We start from the raw sequence: 22372 nt of genomic DNA, 5'->3' as shown, positions 1-22372 counted from the left end.
ATCACAGTGGCTTCAGGAGCATTGTGGAGAGCAGGAGGAAGAGGACGAAGAAAAGGAGAAATGACTGCTATTACTAGTTGTCCTGACTGCTGGCGTAAGGCAGATCTACTCCCTTCTAAGCTTTAAGGTTTTTAGGACCACAAGGCTCAGGCTGACAGAGGGAACAGGAAGGCTCTATCTATCCTAAAGCTCCTAAGGGAGAGGGCTCTAACTCTAAGCAGAAGAACCATGCACTTGGAAAGACAATCTGCTGTTTAATGAAGATGGACATCCAAACCATTCTGTGATTAGGGGAGGGCAAAAAAACTCCAACCCCAAACCAGACAAGGTACAACTACATAAGCAAAAATCATCTGCTCATAACAAGCCAGGAAAGAGTAATGATAATGGCCATTAATTATAGCAACAGGCCAAATAATCCTGCTGTAGCCATATGATTCTATAAACCACCATCCTATTTTCAATTCTTTCTTAAAGCTTTTAAGTGAGAGAACATGGAAGTTTCATACAACTTCTCCGAGAACATCTAATTCTGATGAAAATGCTGATCCCTAAAACCTATTTTATATGTAAAATTACAGAATACACTCTGGTCTCTAAAGAAGCAAAACCAGACTTAAGCACAGAAAGACAAGTTTTAGTGCATCATAAATATTCACAGAAGTACTATTTTTCTTTAACCTCCAGAGAATATTCGTTCATGTATGACAGCTGGCAAAAGCTATGAGAATTAATGCCAACAGTGATTGTTTCTAGCAAGCAACATGTTAAGATGGAATTTCTATGGTTGCAACAACTTTCAAGGAGAGTATAAATCATCACTGCAAATTAAGAAAAACAGACAATATATCTGGCCAAAAAGGTCACGCAGATGACATAGGATTATCTTGAATTACACTGAAGATCTGTGATAATCTTACCTCCCTGGATTTATGAAACTCAAAAACTGTAGCAGTGCCAGCCTGGGTCAGTTAAAAACATTCAAAATTGATATGTTTCATCTGTTTTGCAGATATTTAGGAATAATTCATTTACAGAAAATAGTAGTACGTATTCCCAAAGTAACTTCTAAGCGAACATACATTCCTTTACAATAACCCAAAAAAACCTTCATGTTAATTTTCTGAACCCGACAATGATATTGATTATACAGAGTTAACTGATCTGCACTGCCTGCCTCGGAGTGAAAGCAGGACTACTAAACGCAGCTGAAAAGAATACTAACACGATACTGCAAAGATTATTGTAGATTTAAGAAACAGTGAAGCATCAAAACAAAAACTTGGATGATTAAAGCGTCTCTTATGTAGTCTTGCTGAGCTTTGTCCTTGCATTTAATAATGTTTCTTTGAAGCAAATACAAAAAAAAAGGTTTTTCATTCAATTGTCATGTAACCCTATTGGTGAAATTCCAAACCCATTCATTATTACAAACATTTTCACTTATGGATGTCTGTCTAGAATTAAGTTTCCTTGGTATTTATTTTTTGTCTATTTTGGGCAAGCTGCTATTTATTCATCCTTAGTAAATACAGCTGTGTTTGGATGCTGATTTTTGAGTGTTTAAAAACTATACACACACAAATACACAGCATATTATTGTTAGGTAGCATTTTCTATTAAAAAAAAGATTAACTTGTTACTGAAATCAGCATAGGCACAGAAAATGAGGGAATGAAATTTTTCATATTCCACATAGTTGTTTAATCTGAGACACTTTTAGATATACTTAAACTACTCCTAAAAGATGCTTACCCACAGAAGTTCACTGAAAATGGAAATTCCACACTGCTCCTAAGCAATCATCTACAAAACCTAACCTTCCTTATGGTAAAAGGTTTCCTTAATGTCTAACCTCAATAATCTCTGCTGTACTGAAATCCATTTTTACCAATTCTCAAGGGAAAATGAATATTCTTCTCTTGAGTTATCTTTCACCATATTCTGAAGACTTATCATGTACTCCTAATGATGGATACTTTTGGTTGAAAGAACTAATAGATCAGATTGTCTAAGTCTCTGATCATGATTTTTTTTTCACTTCTGGACTTTCTCAACATGCCCATGTCTACAGCGTTCCATTCTTGAGAAATAATGAGTATACTTATCCATCTGCCTGTCTTGTTTAGTTATAAATCTAGCTACGCTTTTCACAAAGTATTGTAAATAAAGCGTGGTTAATTATTAAGGTGCAGTCACGTTATCCTGGGTAGAAACAAATGCAAGATAACTATGGGCTTCTAACTGAACAGCAGTGTAAGAAGTAAATTTTCCAAAATTCACAGTAAGTGGAATATTTCAAGATAGCACTAAAAAGAATACGTATAAGTTAATGGGGTTCACCTTAAATTAAAAAAAAAAAAATCTTGTTGCAATTCTGTTCAAAGTGAAAAAAGGGAAATACTGAGTACACAACAGTAACTATTAGATCTATAGTAAACATCCTTGGGAGTCCATACAGACTTCCTTGGCCTGGTCAGAAAGCCTATGCCTTATGTTCAGAGGTCAGCTGAGCTCTCTTTTGCTCAGACATTTCACCTTTTGAATGCAGATTTTACCTTTTTTCCTTCATACATTAAAAGATACAGCAGATTTCTAAAGACAAGCCTATTTTTACTGACCTCTGCTGACACATTTACCAAACAAATTATTTACAAATTTTTTCCAAGTTAAATAAGTAAATAAATAATCAAACAAATAAATAGTTTTTACCTTTTGGTGAATAAAAAGTCTTCAAAAGTATTTGCTAGCTCTGGCCACATACTGTCAAATTTTCCAGAAGATGCATGCTGCCTTGCAACAGGTAGTCCAATAGACAGAACTTTGAGAAGAGAGGAAACAGCTAGTTTCCATGTGCTTTCAGAAGGACAGGAATATTTCAGACTAAGAGGTATTCTTAGTGTCTGCAAAATAAAAGTTAAAACAATATTTATATTTGCTCAGACAAACCTAAGAACGCAACTGGTTTCTGCAGAAAATCTTGGCAAACACTGTCATAGATGACAGTAGACATCCCTATCTTTTCTCCTGGTTTATGAGATGCTCTTTTAAAAATAGTTATAAAGGTGACTTACCATACACCAGCTGGCTAAAACAGATGTGTTGCCAAGTACAAGGCTAGAAGTCAGAGTTGATCCATTATCAATTACACTGTGAAATTATCTATTAATTCTCTTTTCCTGTATTCCTATCGACCATTTCTGCTAAGCCTAATAAATGGGCTTTCCTAATGTCTAACAGATTGCAGGCAGTTCCTTATGAGTATATTAGGGAGAATTTAGCCCCGCTTCTAAAAAACTATCACAGTAATGCCAAAAAAAAAAAATCATTAAATTTAAGCTTTTCCCAATATGCAAAAGTTGAACTGTATACATAACCACAGCAAGACACCTGGTCATTGCTGACTGTTAAACCATATGAAGTTCAAGTCAGAAAGATTTAATGAAATTCTAAGATAAAGGCTAAAATACAACTCATGGCAGATGAAAAAACAGCAAATTTTGAAGCCTTTTAGATGGAAAGACAGCTTCATTATCTATAAAAGAAAGTCATTAATGAGTTTTAAAACACGAAGCATATGTATTATTTACACTGTATGTGTTCACACTGTATGTATTCCTTTTAGCTCTGTTAGTCAAACTACCTATAGCCTGATACCAAGTTATCCTGGAAAACAAATTATTTAATCTACATTTCAAATGCATAGTGACTAAATTTGGGTACTACACATATGCCCCCAATGCTTTTAGTGAAGTCTCTGATTTGATGAAAGCAAAGTGAGGCAAGAGCAAGAGTAAGTCCTTCCTCTTAAGAATGAGTCAATTGTAATTAACTCTTTACTGCGAAAAATCATGAGAGCTAGGACCTAAACCTAGAGATAAACAGAATATTTTCTTCTGCTCCTATCGTTCATAGGGGTCAAATCTAATTCCAATAAAAACATGGGCTTTAGAGAGGTGAAAAATTATTTTAAAAATCACTTTCATCTACTCCAATAGATCACATTATTATCAGCTGTGAACGTTAAAGGAAAGCATTTATATCAGTTTCATCCATTAAAACAGAAGTGGAAAACAACCGCATTAACTCTGAAATACAAATATTTAATTTATAACAGATTCCAAATAATATCACGTAACTATTTTAAACATATTCAGGTTTCTAAATTTCTACACAGGAACAACCTGATGTCAGCCAAGTCATTACAAACAAAGCTAGGTTGCCTACTTTTTTCACAGACATTTTCTACTACCTTCTTTTATGTACCAAAATTTTTTGATAAAATATAAATAAGGTCAAAGAAAAAGTGAAGAGTTTGGCAATTTCACCTTAAAGGCACATATGTGCACCCGTAACATTTCATAGCTACACCAGTGACTGGTGACAAAGTCACTAGAAGCAAATCAAAGGTAATAGGTAGAGCACACGTTCCCAAAGTATATATCATAGTCTACAGAAATTGGTCTTTGCCCTTCAGTGTCATATTTACTAAGAGGCCTGCTCATCAGATTCAGGTGCACAATAATTTCAAATATTAATATTTTGTTAATTTTTATCTTAACCCTGAAATACTGATGCTGACATCATCCAGCTAAAGAACAATGCATATAGCCTAATCAACAGCCTTGCAGCTTCAAAAGAAATTACTACCTGTTGTTTATTTTCATAAAATATCAATCACTTTGTTAAAGCTTTAAGCTTCCTAGAAAGTGTATCAACACTACCTCAAAATAAAAGTCTTAATTTTCAATATAAGCTCATTAAATTCAGAGCATACGCTGGACAAACTTTTACCTTAATAATGTTCTGAAGAACTTTCTCTGTTACCACAGCTTTATGGCAAGCTGTCTTTTGGTATAAGTCCACAACAACTTCCAATGATCTCTCAGCAAACGGTACGTAATTCAATGCTACCCATTCCGCCTAGGAAAAGAAATTAGTAAATTACTGAACTGTATGTGAGAACACATTAATTAAGGAACAGAAAATGTATGTTTTGCATTGAACTCCTGGTTTAATGCATGCAAGGTTTGCTAAGAATATGGTCCAAGCATCAAAACTGCAAATACAACATAGTCTGACTATGAAAATGTACTCTACATTGAAGTAAAGTACATTTAAGTAGAAGAAATGTTGCAATGCAGTCTAGGCAAGACAACTACATTAGGACAATCTTTAAGGAAGTTTAACTCACCGGTGCAAATAGTTGTATCTAGTGTGATTCCATTGTGTTGCAGGACAAATAGAATAAGAAGAATTAATACATACATAAAAGTTACCCTTTCGATTACACTGAATCAGAGGCTCATGCTTAGTGAACAGCAGAGTACACAGACAAAAAGATTTATTGAATGTGTCCTATTTCGTTACAGCACGTGCAATTCAAAAATTTGCAGCTTGAGGGAATTTACTCGATTCAAAATCATAGTGTCTCTATTAAATTTGGTATCACATGTAGGACAAGTCATTTTACATTAATGCACTGGACAAATTCAGACATTCATTATGTCTGGCGTCCAGGCAAGACCTTTTCCTACATGGAGAAATACAAAATGTAGAAGAAAAACAGAATTCAAAGGGAGCAAATAAAGATAACAAAAGCATGTTAAAAAAAAAACAAACCTTCTTACAACATGCACAGTAAAGTTTTTACAGAGGGAATAAATGCATCTTGCTAAACAACTTCTATTTGAAGCTGAATTGGATTCACCAGCCAAGTGAAACAAGTGAGATTTCTAATTCATTACCTGATTATATTTTGCGTTTGCAATGTGCTTTGTTTCCAGCTGTCCATACTGTGGAGGCTTGCAGGAAAATTCTACAAAGGCCAACAGCTGGTCGAAGATTGCAGGATACATTATCTGCATACTTTCTGAGCCCACACATATAGCCTACACCAGAAGAAAATACAACAGCTTAATACGTAACTTGAGCTTTCACATTCAAAATTCTGCATCAGTACAAGGAGCTCCTAAATAAAAATTCCCATATAAGGCTATGCAAGAGTCATCATGTATAAAAGATAGTGTATAGTTATAACAGTTTAGTAAGGGTTTTTTAATTTTATAAAAGTAAATTAAGTGGCAAGATAGCTGGGCGTATGTAGTTTAGTCAATACAGCTATCTCATTTCGTCCAATAAAAGAGATCTTTTCTTTACAAACCCTGCTTTGACATGACAGCAAAATATGTCATTTATGTAAGTACTGTCTGTTGATCTCCACCACATCTTCTTTAACTTCTACTTCAAGGAACATTTAAATCTCAGAAGTAATTCATATGGCATTTTCCTAAGTAGTTAAAATTGTGTCTTACAGAAAAGAACATAAATAAAGTGAGAATGATATGATTTTGGTATAGCTGAAACTCATAATCTTGCTTTAAAATGGAAACTGTTTTAGGAAGGGTGTACTTAGATGATGTCAATGAAATATCATGTTGTCATAGGCTAATGATTTCCTGTTGCAATATAAATCCCAAGGCAATTTTAGAGCTTTAATGTTCAAAGCCAGATACAATGATTCTATGAAGTTACTCTCTGTCATTTTAAATGTCTTGATTTTCCTCCCAAAGTCTCTCCCCTCAAAGCTTCAAGAAATGGTCTATTTATTGCTCCACAGAAAGACCTTGTGCTTGTGCTGTCACTTTCCTCAGGGGAGGAATCAAACCTCCTTTTCATTAACCACAGATCATCCATGACAAGTTGTAGCTGAACTCACCCAAGGTGCCAACAGCTTTGAAGCTGTTTGAGTGCCGCCTCCATGCTGGGGCTGTGCCATGAGCTGTGGCAGTCGATGGGCTAGCAAATATCCCGAGTCCCCAGCCATGAGAAAGCAAGTCAACAGGGGCTACTGGCACTCTCATCACTGGATCACAGTAAAACCTAGCTGTAATCTAGGCAATCTGCAACCTGCCGCAGAGCACCCCATGAATCATCAATGGCCTTTCCCTTTTCCTCAGCTTCCTGCAATTCAAAATGCTTGTCTCGTGCTCAAAAAGCTTAATAAATACTATGAATATAGTGCAGTACTCCTTCTGAAAAGCCACACTCCTTTTTCTGGTGCGCAAGTTCGAGAACATACCAAACTCTGAAAAAGAGGCTTTGATGCTAGACACTCACCTGTGTGGCAGAAGACTAAAAGATTAACTGCTGATCTAAAAGTATTCAACACACTATAAAGTACTTCCAGCTGATATGCTTCTGCATTACAGTTACTGTACTAAAATTTAACAGGTCAGTGCAAGATTACATAACTATTAGAAGAGGTATTAAAAAATTATTTTATGTACCAACACATGGATTAGAAAGGGAAAGAAAGCATCCACAAACCCCTGGATAAGTTTGGTATAGATGCAACTTACTTGCACGATTGTAATTAAACATTACCCACAGCAGACTACCTTAACATCTATGATGACAAAACTTCAAAATACATTTGCCATTCACTCTACATTAATAATAATGCAATACTACTAATAATTAACATTAATAAAATAATATAATTAATTAATGTAATTATTATTGCATTGATGCTGTATTATTAATGTGGAGTGAATGGCAAGCGTGTTTTTGTTATTATTCATTTCAGGATCAGTGGAAAATAACTTCAGATGCTATTTTTTCTGTACTGGTGAACAAAGGCAATAACTACTTCCTGTTTGAAGTCTGTGAATGAGTGGCTTCTTATTCTTCATATCTTAATCAAGTCTTGTAAAATTTTTTTTAAAAATAGAAGCATTTTCTATCCAGACTGCTGAGGTATTTTCAACTATAAAAATTATTAATACTTTAAGAAATAACGATTATGTCAGTTTTAAAAATTAATCTAACTAGAGCTGTTTTTCAGAGAGTTTTATGCTTCTGACTGCACCAGGTAATTTAACTCTAAGTGTATGAAACACTCAAAAACAGCCTAGCAAAGGGTGTTACAAAGGCTGTTTAAAGTATCTTTAGGAGCTGCTTATAAAACAGAGGAGTATTTACTGCCTTAAGTGCACTTATTTACATACTTAAGTGGAGAGATGTATAAATCAAAAAGTAATGGTCGGGCAACAACGGAACACAATCAAACCCTAAAATAAAATACTCTGCAGATCACTGTTGCAAAAATTGACATAGTACTTGAGTTTCACAAATTTATGCTTTAAAGCATTCTGCTACTAACCTTATTCCTTCCTAGTGAGGAATACAAAGAAAACTAAGAGAAAAAGAAAGGGTGTAAAATGGGCTCAATGTACGCAACTCTGAAAGGAGAAGGAAGGTTCCCTTCCAGCCCTATGTTCTTGAATTGCAACATCCTTTGCCAGTGCAATAGCATCATAAAATCTCTTTATGAAACCAGTCAGGGGTTCAGCCTTAAAAATGTCAGGGTTTTTTCATGCTATTCCAATTACAATGTTGTTCTAGTGATTCTTAGAAAATCCAACTGACCCAAATCTTCTCATATCAGTAAAGAACAAAACTTAATCTGAACCTACAGTGTAAACATGTAAGAACCATTTTGTTTAAAAGAAGGTGGCAAGTATTTATATATTCTTCTTTAGCTGATCCACTAGCTCCTGTGAGTACTCCTGAGAGTATTAATTAATTTCAACAGAAGATATTGTGGCCTCCAGCAAAACCATCTGACGGATGGCCTTTGCTCCACACCAGCCCTGGCTGGCTGCCTTGTCATGTGAACGGTACTGTGTTACGTAGCCAAGAGGCGCGATCATGCGACTTCACAGAACTTACTATGTCCAAATATACTTCTACTCATTTTTGTAGTGACTTCAGTGCTGTTCTGTTAGTAACAGAACTATAGATGGGGTGGGAGGTACTGTATAGATTGAGGTACTTAAGGCTTCCTATGCAAGTGTGCATTTGCAATGGCTTGTAACTGCCATGCTAACCATGTCAGCTGGGAGAGGGGAAGGGGGGATGTCTCTGTCTCTCATGGGGAGTTACTGCTTTTGTTATTGCTCAAAAACACTTCAGCTAAAACAGTTTAACATCTTGATAAGAGTATAAAAGAGCATGCAGTCCTTCCTCATGTTAAAAACCCTGGTAAACCCTTCTTTGAAAAGCACTAATGCTTGCAGCCTTTGGACGCTAAGAACATCTGGACAAATAGATCAGCAACAAACAGAAAAATCTGAGAGATGAATATATGGAGTGATTAAGTGCTGAAAACAAGAGCTGAGCAGGGCTGAGCTGCTGGAAAGGGAAGGGTCAAGCCTATTGGAAAAGATGAAAATTTAGTGGATATGATTGGTGTTAAAACTTCATGTTATTTATATCCCCACATACAAAACTGGGATTTAATACCAACTTCTAATCTTATACCTCTGTTCCCAAAACACATTCATGAATATTTGTTAAGCTCAAACTGAAGGAATGACTGCAAGATGATTCTGCCTTGCTTGTGAGGTTTAAATAAGAATAAAATAAGTCAACACACAGTAAGAAAAAAGAAAAGATGCTGAATCGCTGCTTATTAAGTAGGCACCATGTGTTCTACAACCTAAACGAGGCAGGAACCTGTCTGAGAGGGGAGGGGGAAAAAAAAAAAAGATACCACATAGTTAATGAAAGTAGTCAGAACATGGAAGCCCAAAGGAACGAAGTCAGGTCACATGAGTAGTTTTAATTCTGGCATTTCCCAAGTAGGGTTTTTGGAGGATCTGGGGTGTTGTTTTTAAGCAGTGCTTAATATAAATGCATGATTTCATTCATTATCAACTTTGCTTCTTTTGAATAAATAAATTTGCTGAATGAACAACGTATTTTGCAAAGAGATGTTTTACTAATCCAGAAAGATTCACTTGCATGAAGGGTGCCCTTTGAGGATGAATTCTACAGTAAGAATTTCTTAAGCAGAGATGCAGCATTTTCCTTAAAGAACTGATTAGCAGGAGGTAAGAATGTAGGTGGTCTGCCAGAGAACATTTTCTATTTTGTTTTGCATGAACTCAAAGTTCTCTTGATCACTATTCTTTGAGACTTTGGTTCATGGCAGTACCAGGACAACATAACACTTTTTGGGGGACTATCCCGCAAACTCTGTGTACAGACCTTCATAACAGTACAATACTGTAATATTGGATAGACAAGTAAATGGCTACAGACACAGCACCACACTTAAGGCATTTCTGCCATCAAGCAAAAGTGCATTTCATAAAGATTACACCATCCCTTTTGATGCAGAACACCTGGGTTGCACCTGATTGTTCTAATAATGTACAATGTGCAATTACAAATATTTTTTTTAAATTGTGTTTAAGTCATCACACTATAGTTCTGCGAAGAACTTAGACACAGTATAGTTTACCTTTTACCACCCATTTGAAGTCACATTATTACCTTTTGTAAGACATCTAAAGCTGTAAGCACTGCTTCTTGTAAACTTGTCAAAACTGCCTCAGTGTAGGATGGAAGGATGAAAGGGGAAGCATCAGAACTGATTGGAACTGAAACGGCACCGTGCAAAATGACACCCAGCTTTTGGAGATCATCCATGCTGAAACCAGTTTTGATGTGTTGGTAAAGAGCTGGGAATATCTGAATTAAAGCTGTAAGAAAAGGCTGGCTGGGAATGAAAGTCAATTTATCACAAGTAACTGGAGGCCTTGTGCTTTCTGAACCAATCCTATACCAGCTGTTCCAGGCTGCCCACCAAAGATTCAAATCTTCAATCTCATCTGTTACTACAGGTGGTTCAGATCCACTGTATCTTCCTATTCGTTCTCCTATGGAGTCAGTTCTCATGAATGATCTGCCAAGACTAGTGGCAGTTGTTGTGCCTACCACCACAGGTACAGAAACATTGATAGCAGGTGGTGTGTCAGGCTTCTCTGAGTCTCGGACAGGAGAAACAATTTGTAAGATCTCCTGGAAGCTTTTCAGAGCAGCCAAGGAAACTTCATTATTTTTGCTGAGTGCTGCTGATTGGATGTGATCAAGAAGAACATCCCACGCTTGGGAAAAGTCTCCTATTGAAAAAAAAAAAAAAAAGAGAGAGAGAAAAGAAAGATCAACTTGGAACTGGCTTCCTATTCCCCTTCCCACCCAGCCAGTCTCTAAAAGGCTATTCATGTACTTGTCACCCTAATACAGAGAAATTTCATGGCGGTGTGTGATGGGTTGAATGACTTTCAGAAGGTACCAGTTCAACCAAAACCAGAAAGAATGAATGTGACAGAAAACCACACAAATATGAAGAATGAAACAATATATCAAAGTTTATGTCGAATTTGCCAGTGAAATTGACATACCACAGCCCATACCAGAAAAGTGTTTTCTTTACTCAGGACAGTGAAACCAATCAGTTCTTATACATACAAGATGCCTGTTGAGTTCAAGAAGTGTTTAGCACATGCAAGGAATTAAGAGTCAAATCTATAGCCATGCAATGCACTTATAAAGAATTAATTTTAAAATGCTGTGGTAATTGTACCGTGGAGAAAGATTTAATTTTTGGAGTTTGAGTTTTTCATTAAATTTAGCCTTAACCTTCAATATTCTGTGTTACTAAATACTGTGTTTGCGTAATTTAAATAGCCCTTTAAAAAGAATTTTTTATTCAGTTTTAACTCAAGTTTAATATACTTTAAAATCCACTACATTTCTGCAAATTATCAATACTCTTGATAGCTATTAATATGTTGGTATCTGTATCACAAATAACCAAAATTAAATAAAATACAACTTACGTCTATTTGTATATATTAATTGCATACTATGGAATGGTCAAAGTATATTTATGTAATGGGGAATTTTCTTTGAAAGCTATATATTCTGTATATCACATTTTTGAAACTGATGTATTTAAGTAATCCTAGTTAACCAAACCAGAAATGAAAGCTGTTGAAATTGTATCAGAATATCTCTGTTTAGAAGCCTAAACTGAAACAATACATTTTTTTCTGTCCAAAACAGGCATGAATGCTGAATTATATTATCTAGTTCAATACATTTACATAGTTCAATTGCATGTAGTAACATTTTATATTTTACAATAACTTCATAAATGACCCAATGTTTAATTTCTATAAGAAGAAAGCGAAAAAGTGAATCAGAGCCTGAGAAAAAGGAAGAGAAAGAAATAATAATAACAAGGAGTTATACAAGGAAAGTAAACTTCAAAATGGGAAAGGTAAGTTTTCAAGGAAGAAGAAAAGGGAACTCACTCCAGTTAGCTGCATTAGGGACAACAGTACAGTAACTCTGACATGACAAACAGTGGCGGAGTATCATGTGGGGAGAAAAAGAATAACTTGAAATGTGGGTAATCTCAACATCTTTCATTTCATTACAAGTTCACTCTTTTAATTTAAAAATTCCCTTTCTTCCTTTCAAAGCTATATACTTCACTGATTGTACAAGTGAGTTCTCTTTACAGTATATGAGCACTGTTAAACTTGACACACTGATGCCAAGAAGAGTTCTAAGCAAGTTGCATAACCTTAGAAAAAGACAAGAGGAAAAGTAAGTTCTGACAACCAGAAGAATTATTATTGCTATCAGACTATTATGAATTAAAACTATTTGGCACCCAGAATTGTCACGAGTGAGATTTAATCTCAAGTATTGCGATACGGAAGATGAAACTGGTACTTACAATTATTGGGTCCAAGGAGCATGAATTAAAAACTCTCTGATTTTAATCACATTTGTGGTGAGACGCAACAGAACACACTTTTAAGCTAAGATTAAGATTCGTGCCCGGTACTTAAACTTTCTACCTTTGTGTATGTTGTTGTTTAACTCCGGCTAGCCAAATACCACGAAGCCACTCTCACAAATCTCCCTCCCCTCCTCCAGAGGGGGAAGAATCGGAGGAAAAAGAAATAAGGAAGCTTGTAAAATTGAGATAAGAACTATTTACTAAATAAATCTAAATTAATATACAGATGTACTGATAAGTAATTAAAATAATAGAAAATAAAACATATGTTACAATATGATACAATTATGATACAGTTGCTTGACACCCACTGACCAGTGTACAACCAGGTGCTGAGTAGTGAGAGTCAGACCCAGAGAGCGTGAAAACCGCAGCCCGAGAGCCACAGCCCAGGGGCTGCAGCCCAAGGAATATGTCGCAGCAGATTGTGAGCGAACCCTCTCAGCAACAGCAGGACCAGGAAAACTAAACAACCCCACCAACTCCCTCACGAACGAGCCAGCACAGGAGTTAGCGAAGCAGCTAACACAGGAGTCAGGGTGAGGGTTTGCAAGTGTACGGGAGCGAAGGAGAGAGAGTAAGGGAGAGAGTAATGGCTCCCAGCCCCCCTCCTCGCCTCTGCCCCCAGCATGATGTACTATGGAATGAAATACTCCCTTGGTCACTTTGGGTCAGGGGCCTGGACTGTGGGTCCCCTGCACTGCCTGTAGCGAGACAGCGAGCGCTGGGAACACAGCTGCAGTGTCAGAAGCAGAGACAGACGTTGAATTCAGAGCAGGCATTCCGCAGAGCCAGCTGAGACCTTATCAGTGCTGCTCTCTGCATCCAGGAACAGCTTCTTAGCAGCCACGGTAAAGAGAGTTAACTCTTTCCTGACTGAACCCAGCAGTGTTTGGGTTTTTGGGGTTTTTTTTTGAGTTAATTACCATATCTTTCAATAACTTTAAAATATAAATTGTACCTAAAGGCTGCAGTAAGTATCTCCTGGTGTTAAATATTCTTGCAACTCCAGCCAGTGTTAATACCCATGTCTCAGCCCACTGTTTCTCAGCTGTATCCCTTGAATGATGGATGAGAATGTTGCCTCCTCCTGATTCAATCTTCTCTTTGTCAGCTGTGGTAGAAGATTCTCGAACCCTATCCAACAGGTGAAATAAAACCTGTAATAGTCAGAAAAAAGAGGAAAAGAACCATTTTTCAACTAACATAGTTGTATCCATGATAAAACAATAAAAAATAGTAACAGTAATTTTGCCATTATCCTTTCTGTCACTATGCCTCCCTGAGAACTCCCTTATTCTGAACAGTCTCTGCAACAGCTACGAGTAAGAATCAGCCAACTGATGTTCACCTGAGAAGGGTCAGACACAGCGAGATCTAAAGCATAGAGAACACTGTTAGCACTAACAGACAGCTAAAACTGATGGATCTCAGATACTTCACAGGTACAACAGGCAACAGACTTAACTACAGTGTCTTCTTCCATAAGGTACAACCAACATGACCATGATCTAGGACAGGGTATTCGATCAATTCTCACAAACAAGACAGCCAAAACAGAGTGCAAAGTAAAGCTTGATCTAATATCAGATCAGTCCAATCACATGACCTTCAAACATCACCGTATTTTTTCACAAAGGAGTCATTCATCTTCATAAGAAGGGAGCAGCCTTTTTATACAACTGAGTAAGAAAGAAATTGTCAAGATCCAAAAATTACGTTTCTTAAGAGGCTTTAAGGGCCAGAGAAAAGAAAGTGAGGAAAAAAAGAAACCAACCACCAAACAAAACCCACAAAGGACAGTATCAGACTTCTGCCACCACATCTTATCTTTAAAAAGTCTTAATAAAATAGTTAACTGATAGTAAACCAGCATGTCAATGGTCACCAAAACGTGAAATGTAAATTTAAAAAACCTTCAGTGGAAGCTCACACATCATACCTTCCATATTACTGTGTGCCACGTTGAATGCTGCAATAAAGTTCCATGAGCACCAATAGTAGAAAACAACGTCTGCCCAGCACTCTTTCTAACTGCAGGTCGGGGATCCACACACAGTTCTCCAAGTTTGGCATATAGGCATAACCAAAGACAGTCAAATGGTGGTGCAGGATGAAAAGGTCTATTGAGCACCACCCCCTTTTCTTCTGCCTGTTTCTGCAACACTGCCTCTTCTTTGTTTAGCTCCTTTTCAATTATTTCACCTCTTTGGAAAAAATAATCTGAAATATTCCACTACAAAAGAAATAAAACATATGCTGTTGTACAACAAGAATATTATAAAGGTCTTAATGATCATGAAATAAATTGTTTCTCTTTTTCACATTTAAAACTATTCTGTGAAGTACATCAAGATACTAATTGCTCTACACTGATGGAAGATCATCAGCACCAAAATACTGCAAGGCATAGAAAGTATTTTTCTTAGCCTCAGTTTTTAGGCCCCAGTTATACATGAAGTACCAGAACAGGAAACAATGTATTAAAAATAAGTTACTGATGAACATGGTTACAACACAGTACTATTTTTTTACCTAACCCTGAAGTCATGCAGATTAAAGATAAATTGTACTCTCTCAATTTACATATGATTCCGAATGAGAGCATGGGAGTCCATTAAGAACTCAAAAAAAATAGGTTTTGGCTTTCATTTGTAGAATTCACTACAGATTAATTTTCATTTAAAAAAAAAAGTAAAGAAAATGAAAGCCAGAAGCAGCATCACTGTAGGTTAATATAAAACTCACCAACAAACCAATTGAAGTTAAGCTAATATTTAGCTCTTGATTGTGAAGTCCAAAGCTTCCTGCAACTTCAACAACTATCTGTAGGCAAGTACATGGCATTGTTGGAAGAAAGTCTGTCACAACCAACTGAAGACACTGGAATGCAGTCCGTATTAAGGACTCTCTTAAAAAAACAAAACACACACACACTCATTTCACATTTCTTCAAGAGCACAGGAATGTTCTGAATACAATACATCAGAAGATAGCATTATTTTTAAAAACTGAAAAAAAAAAGAACTGAGATAAATTTGCAACATTTAAAATGTTTCAACTAGAAGGATTTTTGACATAAAACATTAAGTTGAAGCTTCAAACTCTGATCAAATACTTTAGTCCACGTTAAGGAGCTAGTGAAGTTGAAGTTAATACTCTCCTGTGGTCCTCAGCTAGTTTTATACAGTAAAGTCCACTTTCCTGTTCCAGAGGTTTAGGACTCAGTAATTCAAATATGTCAGCTGAAATATTCTAAAAAAAGCTACAACAGACAAAAAAAGCTGCTTAATTTGAGCATGATAATCTTCCAAAAAGTCAGCTGTTCTGAATGATTTCTTGTATCAGCAGTTTCAAATTACATAAAGTATGCCAAACGTGGGCAAAATGTATTTTTATTTATTAGAGAAGAAGCATGCTAACATAACGGTAGCCTTACTTGCTTCAATATTATATTAAGTTAGACAAAATATTTTCAAAATATATGCCATTCAATAGATCTTTAATAAACACTTTGCCTTCAGAATTAAATTCTGAACATAAAATAACGATGTAGTATGGAAAAGGTTTGTGAGAAAGAGCTCTCAGAAGCAACAGACATCTATAACTAAAACCTTATTTAGTGAGAGACAAAAATGAGGGAATCAAAAGGAGTGATGGAGTATAGATAATACAAAATAGGGAAGCCGCATTTAAATTTCATTGTAAGTTTTTTTAAAAGTTTAATGTTTAATTTACAAAAGGAAAAATTCCAAAGGTTCGTCATACAGAAACTTCAAAATCCTTCAGAATATATATCGCAGGAAAAAATTCAGAATACAGATGTCAGTTACACATTTCAGAATTCTAAATTCCCCTCCCCCACCCCCAATTCATTCGAAATGAAAACCACAGGTCGGCCATTTCCACTGTATTGTAACAGCCAACATGACATGGGAGAGAGAGGAATGCACAAGAAACTTCACAGGGACAGTAAAGGTATAACTAATTCTCTAATACGATGCACATAGCTGAGAGACATCCATCCTAACACATGACCACAGGACTTCTCATTGCTACACTCATGGAGGATATGGTCACACAATACTTCCCCCAATATTCGTTACAGAAGTCCAAAAAGTGAACCACACCCAAAACTGCTGAAGTTCCCTCTCCACTACAAAGTTCCAGAGGTGTGTGACCTTCAGGAACTCTGAGAGGGAAGGAGGCAGGAAATTAAAGTATAATTACTCCACTCCTTTTGAATAGCTGAGGGAATGGGAAAATAACCTCTCTTGCTAATCTTCAGTGTGAGGCTGCTAGAACAAATTAAACACATTTCATCTCTCAATGTCCCACACTACTCTGTTTGGCGAAAGGTTTCAAAGTCCTTCATGCAAGTGACAACAGCTCTTCAAAATGTGAAATTGTCCTTAATGTTACAGGTGGGCACCAGAAAGGTAAATACAAATGCCAGAAACAAGCTTAGCTCGATAACTTAAGATTATATAGGTTGCTATCTATCCTTAAAATAAACAGGGGCATGCCACTGAAAAATTCTTCAAAGACAGACTTCATTTTGTTTGGCAGACTAGTACCGTACAATCAAGAAGCAACCCAAGTATCACTGGCTCTCAAAATAACACCTTCTGTATTTATAGCAGCCTGGCAAGAAGTTGTCCTGGTTGGCAAATGGATTTCTGTTCTGGAATCCAGGATATTCACTGACCAGAAGGAAGACACTTGTGAGCAGAGTCTCATGGTCAGTAAATTTGTATTTGAAGAATGATAATAGTGTCTGCATCTTGTGCTCACAGCTAGAAGCGAGACAAGAAATTCAGTTGTTTGACAAGGAAAAAGAGACTTGCTTTCTCCTTTTTTTCCCCTACAGTAGTTGATACGATGTGGGCAAACAGTGATATGTAGTTGAAGAAAAGCAGATTATTCTATATGCTTTGTAGGAGAAGACTAAGATAAAACACAAGATCTTGACTTATCTGCCAGTGAGGTACAGGCTTGTGATGTAAAAGGAACTGAAGAGGGTCTTGATTCTCATCAATCGACAACTACAGTGAAAATCAAAAGGAGTGCAGAAACCACAGACCACATTGCACCAAGTTTGGAAACAGGAGGTACTAAAGAGCACGGTTACCAAAAAGAGGATGCTTACAACCAAGAATGCCAAGATCCTTGGGCATTTTGGTCAGTACTACTACCAGAGCAAGCAATACGGTACAAGAACAAAATCCTTCAAGCATTTTAAGGGGCTTTAGGAGGTCTTCATATGGCCAGAAGACAGAAGTTAAGGTGAGGCAAAGGAAAGAGATGCCAAGATGAATTCTTCTGATGCTAAGGTTACTCGCTAAGCTATCCTGGTGCAAGTCCTGACTAGCACCAAAGAAGGAATAATGTGGACTAAGTGTGTGGGTATAGTTCTCAGTGCTTGCAGTTCCAGGGACAGATGTTCATTTCACTACTCATTTCACAAAAATCTCCTTGCAACTCCACGCCTCACTTTCCCTTGCTGGCAAGAGGACCAGTCCAGTAACATTCCTCCTCTGCTGGCAACAGTCAGCGGTGTGAGTCAGATAAAGGATTTGCCCACAGTACGTAAATAACCTTCCATCCTCGTGCTACCAGCAGCCATTTAGGGAGGAAGGTTTCAACAGAAAGTGTATTCAGAAGATAACACACACTAGAGACTACCCAAGGATTCAAGAAGAAACAGAAACAACAGGGGGACTGTAAGCAACAGATAAATCATACAGAATTATCTGCAAGCACCAGAGATGTGTCCAGCAGATGGTTAAGATCAAATGAACTGGCACAAGGAATAGCTCTCAGTACATACTGCATGCTGACCACAGGAAAGGGTAGAGTGGAACACTACTCTGGTCTACTGAAAGAGTAATTCAGTGAAAGAAAAGTTTGCTACAGGAGAAATTAAAAACTGTTATTTTTGTTGAGTAAAACTGTTCATAAGCTAAAAATGACAATGAAAATTATGGCTATTATCGAAGTGGTTATTAAAGAAAAAAAAAAGTCTTTCTAGTGTTCTTATCTTACGTGATTTTAAAATTTTATTTCCAGCACTTACCCCTGGTCACTTCGGATTGCCCCCATGACGCCAAGCACCAATGGCCAACCTGGTCCTAAGCTGTCACCCTGACTTTGCAAAATCTGTAGCACGCACTCCAACTGCTTGATCCTGATATCAGGATGACTAATGTTTGATAGCTCCTTTAGTGGATTCAATAAAAGCAACTGCAGTCTCTAAAAGTAAACAATAAAGCATATTAAGGATGCTAAAATTTAACCAATCCTTAATTATTTTTATGTATAGTAAGTGAAAACATATAGTACTAACTGAAGATTCATTAAATGAATTCAGTAACTCATTCGTTAAACAGTAGCTACTGCATGCTGTCACAGTTGCATAAAAACCATCATTCAACTTTATGCTCATGCAGCAGGGCTAGACTCAGATTCCTATTAGAAGACCTTGAAAAAAAACCTACCCATTGAACCTCAGTAAAAATATGAGAATGTTTTATATTAGTAATGGATTAAATAGCTGTGATTTAGGTTAGGCAACTTATTTTTTTACCTGCCACCACATCACATGTATACTTCTAAACATTCTGGAATTGTTTTGCACTCATGAGAGTGATCCATGATTTGTTCCAACAAATGGACATAACATAAAAGTATCACCACTCTTTGTTACATGTTTGAAAAAGGAAGGAGGGTAGTTCATTAGAATGCAGGAGGTGATTCTCAACAGCTATATCGGAACGTTACAGCTGTAGGCTTTATAAATTCAATAGTAACATTGCTTTATGATGTCTCCTATTCACTGAACTGTAGAAAACTTCCTCTAGGGAAGATTTTGATTTCATGTTTATTTTAAGTTCCAGAAAAGGAGGAAAGCAGCTGCTCCTAAACTTAACTTTACCTGATTTTGAGATAATGGAGGATCATGGCTGAATGTCAGTCCTGCTTTAATGAGAGAAGTTAAAGCTTCTGCTCCCCATTCTCTCATTCTGGAGTTTGGATGCTGACAGACCTGAAAACACAGCAGTGTTTTGTTTAAAGTCACCTTTTTTAAACCAAGATTTGAATATATGTAATATATTAAAACCAGATATTGTAATTATATTAGAATTTACATACAATAATATATTCATTTTTTTATAACAATGCAACAAATCTTTAGATGATAAAATTAGGTTTAATAGTAAAAAAAAAGGTAATTTTTTGGACAGACATACCTTCTGAATAAGGAACCAATAGGAAGCAGTGAAAGACACAGAAGGAAACATAATGAAAAGCACAGCAGTTCAAGCCAATACATTTTACAAAATTAATATACTAACTGCTAATTTAGACAATGACTGATTAAAAGCACCAGACAGCTCTTCAGTGAATGTCTGAAACTCTCAGGTTTAACTTAGCCTTAAGCAACTATAAAAGTCAAAGTTTCATCTTTCATGCACTGCTTAAGATCATCAGCTGAGGAAGTATGACAGCAGCCAACACAGAAAGTGTCTGCTTTTCTATACTCTCAAATACAAAAAGTAACTACATGTAGTGTAAAATAAGCCTTACACTCCATTATTTCAAATCTTGACTAAACAACAGCAAACACTATTTCAAGCTTAAGTTTCAAATACATGCCTCTACTTCTCTTTGTCTCCTAATTGTCTGAACCTAATAGTTTTTCTAGTTGCCTTTTTTTTAATAATAGAAAAATTAAAAACATTGTTCAAATCCACTGCATAGATACCTCGTATGAACTGCACTCCCACGTCTTGACACATTACCCTCAAACAAGTAAGCCAGGTCTACAGTTTCACTGACTTCTACATAATTATTTCCACCCACCCTTCCAGCCCTAGCTCAGATGTCATGAGAACCCAGAATCAAAGTCCAAGGCAGGAATAAAAGGAAGGGTCATGATTTTGGTTGGTGGACCATTCCCTTATCAGCCACTAGCTGAACTGAAAAGGACAATGCAGAAGAGCTAGCTTAATGTTAAAATGCAGACAAGACATAGCTGCTCTCCTGAATTAATTAGATTTTTGTTACCTTATATAAAAAAAAGAGAGAATTTGAACTACTTCATGATGCTGTGAATCTGACCTGATAATCAGTTCCAGAGGCAGGGAATAAATTCTTCCCTCAGGTTGTGTTTAACTGAATTTGCAGCTGGTGTTTTCTCCTTTCCTATTGTACCTCAACAACTTAGGTTTATAAGGAAATAAAGCAGTACTTTAAAAGAAATTGAAATAGACCATGTATTTCCTTAAAAACAGTGGCAAGTACCCACAATGGACAACAGACTGAAACAGACTGCTTACTGGATGAAAACAGTCTCAAGATGTGGATGGTGAACCGTATTGTCTTGGAGGGGAAGAAAAAGACAAGAGATGCCTGGGCTTTAAGTCTTTAAATCCCTAAGTATCCACATTTCTTCTCCTAGATAAAAGATTATGTGGAGATGATCTCCATAAAGAAAGTTAGAGATGGCCAATCCTTAATACTGCTTGAAATAATGCACTGGTTCTAAGGAAGTGCCTGACAGGTTTTCGCCCTCATTTTCCAGAAAGTTTCTCCTTTACCTACTTTAAACTTAACCCCGTTCTTGCATTTCACTCTTCTACATATCTACATATAGAACTGAAACTTACAAATCACAATCTGTTACCTGCTCTTAGTTTCAAATTCAAAATTTTAAGATATTTTTCCTGACAAAGCTATTTTTCACATTGAACTTAGAATACTTAAATATTAAATAGGATTATGACACCTATTTTTATACTTGCACAGTATTCCCTTAAAGAGACCATTCAAACTGCTAGGTTCAACATTTTTAAAACAAACAAATCCTTTGTTAGTAAATCTAATGGTTTCAACCTGCCTGATAAGGAAACAAAACCCTATCTTAAAATCTTCCTAGATATTTGTACTGTATGAATCCAAAGTGAAACCTGTTTGTGTTACCTTAATTATGGCACACATCAATACACAAAGTATTGATCACTTTAAACACATTGATCATTTTAAACATAGCAATGTTTAAATGTATAAAGACTGAGCGCATCATAAAGACAAAGACAATAACTGATCTTAAAACACTGGAATTTAAATATACAAATTCACTTTTAAATTCAAATTGTGATGCATTCAAACAGCAAAACCAAAGTGGATAAACCAAAACATGTAAATACACTTTAGTTTTGGGTTTGTTTGTTTTTTAAATACAATTTAAAAATGCATTTCCACAAGATCTTTATTAATACAAACTAAGTTCTAGTACAACTGAGAAAAGCAATTAGTTACCTCCAGAAGATGACCGGTAAGAGGACGCCAAAGAATCTCAATCCTGTGCATGTTAACTAGGCCTGTTTCCAGTAATTTAGCAACAGCAAAAAGTGACGGTTCCTTAATAAAATGGAATTTGAACACATGACTTTGAGGTAACTCAGACAGTGTCAGAGACTTTTGCTACCTTAAAACTCATAAATTAAGGTGCAACTAATCTCACTGAAGCACTTTGTTTCGTAGGCTGTGCACGCTGTCACAACAGCCTAGGTGGCACGGCTGGGAAGTTTCCACAGCATCTGCAGTACTTCATGAGAAGCCACAAGGGGGTAGCAACAGCATACCCTGAAGAATACTTCGTTCACTGTTTCTCAATACAGTTTTCTCCAGCTTTGTGAATAACCA

General features: G+C 36.4%; 1 protein-coding gene across 4 annotated transcripts in view; it reads right to left on the bottom strand.

Annotated features, from left to right (window-relative positions):
- MON2 (MON2 homolog (S. cerevisiae)) overlaps positions 1 to 22372 on the bottom strand; it is a 63660-nt gene that overhangs the window by 17432 nt on the left and 23856 nt on the right. For 2 of the 4 annotated variants that reach the window (XM_010149154.1, XM_010149162.1), the window contains exons 19-29: positions 21986 to 22087; positions 19599 to 19709; positions 18741 to 18916; positions 15413 to 15575; positions 14607 to 14900; positions 13626 to 13824; positions 10342 to 10970; positions 5748 to 5891; positions 5195 to 5212; positions 4795 to 4923; positions 2713 to 2903 (exon numbers count right to left, since the gene is read on the bottom strand). In XM_010149154.1, the coding sequence (XP_010147456.1) occupies positions 2713 to 2903; positions 4795 to 4923; positions 5195 to 5212; positions 5748 to 5891; positions 10342 to 10970; positions 13626 to 13824; positions 14607 to 14900; positions 15413 to 15575; positions 18741 to 18916; positions 19599 to 19709; positions 21986 to 22087 (2156 nt within the window). The remainder of the gene's footprint in view (positions 1 to 2712; positions 2904 to 4794; positions 4924 to 5194; positions 5213 to 5747; positions 5892 to 10341; positions 10971 to 13625; positions 13825 to 14606; positions 14901 to 15412; positions 15576 to 18740; positions 18917 to 19598; positions 19710 to 21985; positions 22088 to 22372) is intronic. The other 2 variants (XM_010149169.1, XM_010149177.1) reach the window with 1 other exon arrangement.

This window comes from Eurypyga helias, unplaced genomic scaffold, assembly GCF_000690775.1.
Source record: "Eurypyga helias isolate BGI_N326 unplaced genomic scaffold, ASM69077v1 scaffold18170, whole genome shotgun sequence".
NCBI classification, from domain to species: Eukaryota; Metazoa; Chordata; class Aves; order Eurypygiformes; family Eurypygidae; genus Eurypyga; species Eurypyga helias.
The sequence above is the reverse complement of the archived record's forward strand: the minus strand, read 5'-3'. Positions and strand labels throughout refer to the sequence as shown.